General features: G+C 36.8%; 1 protein-coding gene across 3 annotated transcripts; it reads left to right on the plus strand.

The window, feature by feature from the left end:
- The first annotated feature begins 568 nt into the window (after window positions 1-568).
- On the plus strand, window positions 569-2,993 carry LOC137809607 (axial regulator YABBY 4-like). Of its 3 annotated transcripts, none has more exons than XM_090298223.1 (7): window positions 570-1,029; window positions 1,173-1,307; window positions 1,452-1,575; window positions 1,686-1,734; window positions 1,814-1,894; window positions 2,032-2,139; window positions 2,739-2,993. In XM_090298223.1, the coding sequence occupies exons 1-7, from the start codon at window positions 949-951 to the stop codon at window positions 2,842-2,844; spliced, it is 684 nt and encodes a 227-aa protein (XP_090154349.1). In that variant the 5' UTR covers window positions 570-948; the 3' UTR covers window positions 2,845-2,993. The 3 variants fall into 3 exon arrangements, 2 of the variants coding, with proteins under 2 accessions (XP_090154349.1, XP_068466820.2); XM_068610719.2 differs by having other exon boundaries at window positions 582-1,029; window positions 1,814-1,889; XR_016518422.1 differs by having other exon boundaries at window positions 569-1,029; window positions 1,804-1,889; window positions 2,032-2,993.
- The last annotated feature ends 1,783 nt before the right edge of the window (window positions 2,994-4,776 follow it).

Here is a 4,776-nt window from a genome sequence, read left to right on the forward strand (position 1 = left end):
GAGCATTGATATTTTGAGGAGTGTAGTATATTTGCAAAGGTTATTAAAAATAGTTAGTGGAGATTTGTACCACATCATCTACATTGGTTTGTAATTTATTAACACATGAAAAAGTGAGGAAATTGCATGAGCCATCACAGATAAAAACCTTGTTTGTACTAGTTTTTCATTTTGTTGAATGAGTATTGAGTGTTGGTTCTGGGAAAGTTAGAGCAAGTAATGTGCAGTGACATGGAAGGGAGTTTGAATGAAATGAATATGTGGTTAATGCAGAATCTTGGGTCAAAGTGAAACAAAAATAGATGGGAAAGACACATGTCAAGAGAGCACAGAAAGAGGGGAGGATCCTTTTTCATTGGTCTATTTCTTTTGCTGTCATTCAGGAAAGACAAATCCTAAGATGACTCATTACCTTCTCTACGTGTCTTTGTGGAAACTTCCCCTCCCTTCCACAACGCAAGTTTTTTCTGCACTTTCATTTTCATCTAGGACAGAGAGAGGGCTTGGAGTGGTAGGAGTGTCAATAAAAGAGAAAACAACACATGAAACAAACAAGTTACATTGGTCATTCTGCAAAGTTCCATAGAACTTTGGGCCACTGCAACCCTATGGAGAAGTTTGTCAGTGATAAATAATGTTCATGCAAATAGGAAAAATTATCATAAACCCTCTTCTGAAGGGTGTGGCTGTAATTTGACACCCTACACAAGACTTGAAAATATTAAACTCTCCACATCCTTAACGTCAATGTTGGAGTGCTTTCCGGCAATGAAAACCACCTTAAGTACCCCATTCCACAAATCATTAAAGTAAGATGATGATTGATTATGAGTGTCCATCTTCAACTATAAATGCTTCCTTGTGCCAGAAGAGCTACACCTTCATCTCTCTATCTCCTTCTTTCTCTTCCTCTCTTATACACTCACAAATTCAGACAGATACACACCAATGTCAACACTCAACCATCTTTTTGATCTTCCTGAACAGATATGTTACGTACAATGTGGATTCTGTACCACTATATTAATGGTAATGGACTCTTTGCTCACTTCAACTGCACTTCTAGAGTTCATGTGGCTATATTTTCTAAATACATTTGTTGAGTTCATGTGGTTTTATGACACTTTCCGTATTTCACTTTTTATTTCTTTTTCAATTCAACTGAGATGCAGGTAAGTGTCCCATGCAGCAGTTTGTCAATGGTGGTGACAGTAAGATGTGGGCACTGCACAAGCCTCCTTTCTGTTAACATGATGAAAGCTTCTTTTGTCCCTTTCCACCTTTTAGCATCTCTTAGTCATCTTGAGGTGATAGGTTACCTTTCCAATTCTATGTTTGTTTGGTGTTGTTGTAGTGAATCCAATGACCCACATACTCATCTTTAATTATTTGCATCATTTATTGGATTTTTAACTGAAAAAGCATTTGTGACTGTCTCCACTCTTCTCCAGCCAAAAGAAAGTAGTCCAGAACAAGATGCTAACAAGACTTTGAACAGCCACAGTGCATCCCTGATGACCTTTTCTGATTGTGAGGAAGAGGATGTCATTCCAATGAGTAATATTGTGAATAAACGTACGTAACATAGTTACTTCAATAATAAGATGAGTTATTGAGTTTAAAGCAAGGTTTGTGCACTCATACTTCATTATAAATTGGTTTTTTTATCCATGGATTGTATGCAGCTCCAGAGAAGAGACAGCGAACGCCATCAGCTTATAACTGCTTCATCAAGTAATGATTCAATAAACAAAATTGTATAGCATTAATACTTCAAACTTTGAATTCTAATGAGAGTACTAGTTTAATGCAGAGAAGAGATTAAAAGGCTAAAGGCTGAGAACCCTGACATGGCTCACAAAGAAGCTTTTAGTACAGCTGCAAAAAATGTAAGGTCTAATCTCTCAAGCTGCTTTTTAGTTCAACTAGTTTGCAAATTTGGTAGTCTTATAAAGTTGGTGAACCATGGATATTGGTTAAAGAAGGGTGCTTTTCTTAAGCTTTTATCTTGAAAATATTTGTCATTTTCAGTGGGCCAATTTTCCCCCAACTCAGTGCAAAGGAGATGATCAAGAGAGCTGTATCCAGACAGATCAACTTGTGGATCTTGATTCCCAAGTGGACCCTCCTGATGCTGAGGTAAAAGCATAACCATTTGGAAAAACTCAGCAACCTCTTCATTTAAAACAAAAGGTTCTCTCATAATTGAAACAAATCACTTTAGCTGATTAAAATTAGTTATTAGGAGGAGATTCTTTGGTAGGACACTACACTGCATCTATAGTATTGCATGTCCCTTTCCTTCATATCACAGAACAGTAGAAGTAGGCTCCATTCATTCAATAGCAAAGACTTATCCTCATGTGATGGTCGCCAATTTGTGTGACATTGAGACATTGAACCGTTTATTAGAAATTTTTGTACATTCTCAATAAATTATGATCAGTGTAAGATGTTGATTAACATGGTGTTCTCAAAATATGGAGAATGCATTAAAACTTTACCACGAGACAAGAAGAAATTTGACAAAGAGGAACTAAAGTGGCAATAACACTGAAGTAAATAAGACAACACGGTAACTTTAACACGAAACTACAATGAAATGTAATGTCTGTAGCTAGTCAATTGCTGACACTGTCCTTGATATGTGTTAACTTTTCTAGAGTAATGTAGATGCAGTTCACTTCACATGCAACTTAAAGACTACTTAGTACTTCACCATTCTGTGAAACTTTCAGGTCAATGAAGAAGATGGTCAAGGTTTCCGAGGAAGAAAGGTCCAGAGGAACTCCATCTTTGAAAGGACACCGTTTGAGTGAAGAAAGTTCAGTTTTTATGACATGACAAGAGAGTTATTTTGTGTCTTAACTCTAAATCATTTTCCAAATGAAGAAAATATGGTCTTTTCTTGGTAATGAAAATGAATTAAGTAGGGTTATGAGCTCACAATTTGAGACTTCAACAACTGCTTAAATTGATACTTTTATCTGACACCATACTGCTTCCATTAATTACTCTTCTTCACCACAAATGTGTTCTTGTTTTTTTTCGCTCACCTAAATGTTTATTTGTTGAACTGTTGTTTCAAATTAATTCTCAGACTCTTATGGCTCTTAACAGATAATGGCTACAGATTTTTTGTGATAGATAAATATGCATCACATTTATTGGTACGTAATTTGACGTAACAAAATCATGAGTCAGTTTCTTGATTTTCTCGTGTTACTATAGAACCGATTTTCTTAGTTCTGATTTTCACGTAATACACATACCAATATTACAGAAATAGGATTTTTTTTTAATCCACAAAATGAGTAATTTTAAATTTTTTTATTCAAATCGGTGAACTATTTTTGAGTAATATGAGTAATATTACCTACCTGTTTAATTAAGGTAGTATAAACATTTTATTATTTCTGTATATAAGTTTTATAAGGACGCTTTAATATTACATTTATCATTTATTTTTTATTTTAAAAAATACAACTTTTTTTATAAAATTCTTTTTCAAATCAAATTATGCAAAAAATAAATCGTGAACTTGGCAATTAAAATAACTAAAAACTTGTATTTCAAACCTCTTTTCATTTTAAAATCGTGCTAAGCACGACTATTTTCTTTTTAATATTTACCGGTTTTAATAAGTATTTTTAGAAAAATCACACTGTTCAGATGTGAAGGCTCCCTTAAATCCTTAAAACATAATTATTCTGACAAGAAACCAATGCTTAACCAAACAATAATAGCTAAACTAGATTAAAATCCACACATTATACCTGTTAAGAAATTCTAAATTTAATTAGAATCAAATATATTTTTGGTTTCTAACAGCTTATAAAAAAAACCCTGCACAATTTCTTTGAAAAAAAGTAATTGTACCGGTAGTGGCCGAACGACCTCGCAGGCCGAGGGTACTACGCGCAGCCACCCGAGAGACCCTTCGAGTATGGTAAGCCTTTGGCTGTCGTAGTCCATACCCGAGAGACGGACGGTCGATGTCCCACAGATTACTCATGTCAGCAAAGTTAATCACTAAATAAGTGTTACTTAACACAATCCTAAGCACGATCCAAATCGTTAATCCGATCCATTAACTAAGGTTCACTTAGGTAATATAAATAGCACAGAATCCATGAATCAGATACGTCATTATCTACAGTGTTTACCACCGAGCGCCGAGTGTTTTGTTGACTTGATCGTTGGAGTACCTTTTGCAGATACCATCCGAACCAGTGCTACCATACGACCGAGCGGCAGAGCGAGGGAGAGAGACTTGAAGTGCAGGAGGAAGGTTGTGACAATCGACCGACCAAAGCAGGAGGCAATCGTTCTCTAGGTCCTATTACCGTGCGAGAACAATTGGCGCCCACTGTGGGATCGAGAGAATAGTTGCGAAGGAAGCTAGTGGATGGTGTTGACGAGAAGTATGACAAGTGACAGGATGATTGAGGTTGAACAAGCGGCAATGCTGATTGCTTTGCGGAAGGAAATGGCTGAAATGAAGAGGAAGCACGAGCAAAACGAGGAGGAACTCAAGAATCTCTGAAAGGAGAATGCAGAGATGAAAAGGCACATCGAAGGCAGTCTGTCTGCAGGGCCGACTAACATGGTTGGAGGGTCCTCCGCCACCGTTGTCGACCCGAAGGCCACTGAGGAGTCAAAAGAAAAGGCTCAGACAGAGATGGGTGATGAATCATACCCCAACAAGTCGTTAAACACTACCGTCACTATGGGCACTAGTCGCCGACACTCGTTCACTGACGCCATCATGAGTAC

Source organism: Phaseolus vulgaris, chromosome 2 (assembly GCF_051622355.1).
Source record: "Phaseolus vulgaris cultivar YP4 chromosome 2, ASM5162235v1, whole genome shotgun sequence".
Lineage (NCBI taxonomy): Eukaryota > Viridiplantae > Streptophyta > Magnoliopsida > Fabales > Fabaceae > Phaseolus > Phaseolus vulgaris.

What these genes read in the sequence shown, in the direction of transcription:
- LOC137809607 (XM_090298223.1), top strand. Translation starts at nt 949, where the DNA reads ATGTCAACACTCAACCATCTTTTTGATCTTCCTGAACAGATATGTTAC. An exon ending in GAGTAATATTGTGAATAAAC is followed by an intron (nt 1,576 to 1,685) that starts GTACGTAACATA and finishes GATTGTATGCAG; the next exon opens with CTCCAGAGAAGAGACAGCGA. An exon ending in ACAGCTGCAAAAAATGTAAG is followed by an intron (nt 1,895 to 2,031) that starts GTCTAATCTCTC and finishes TGTCATTTTCAG; the next exon opens with TGGGCCAATTTTCCCCCAAC.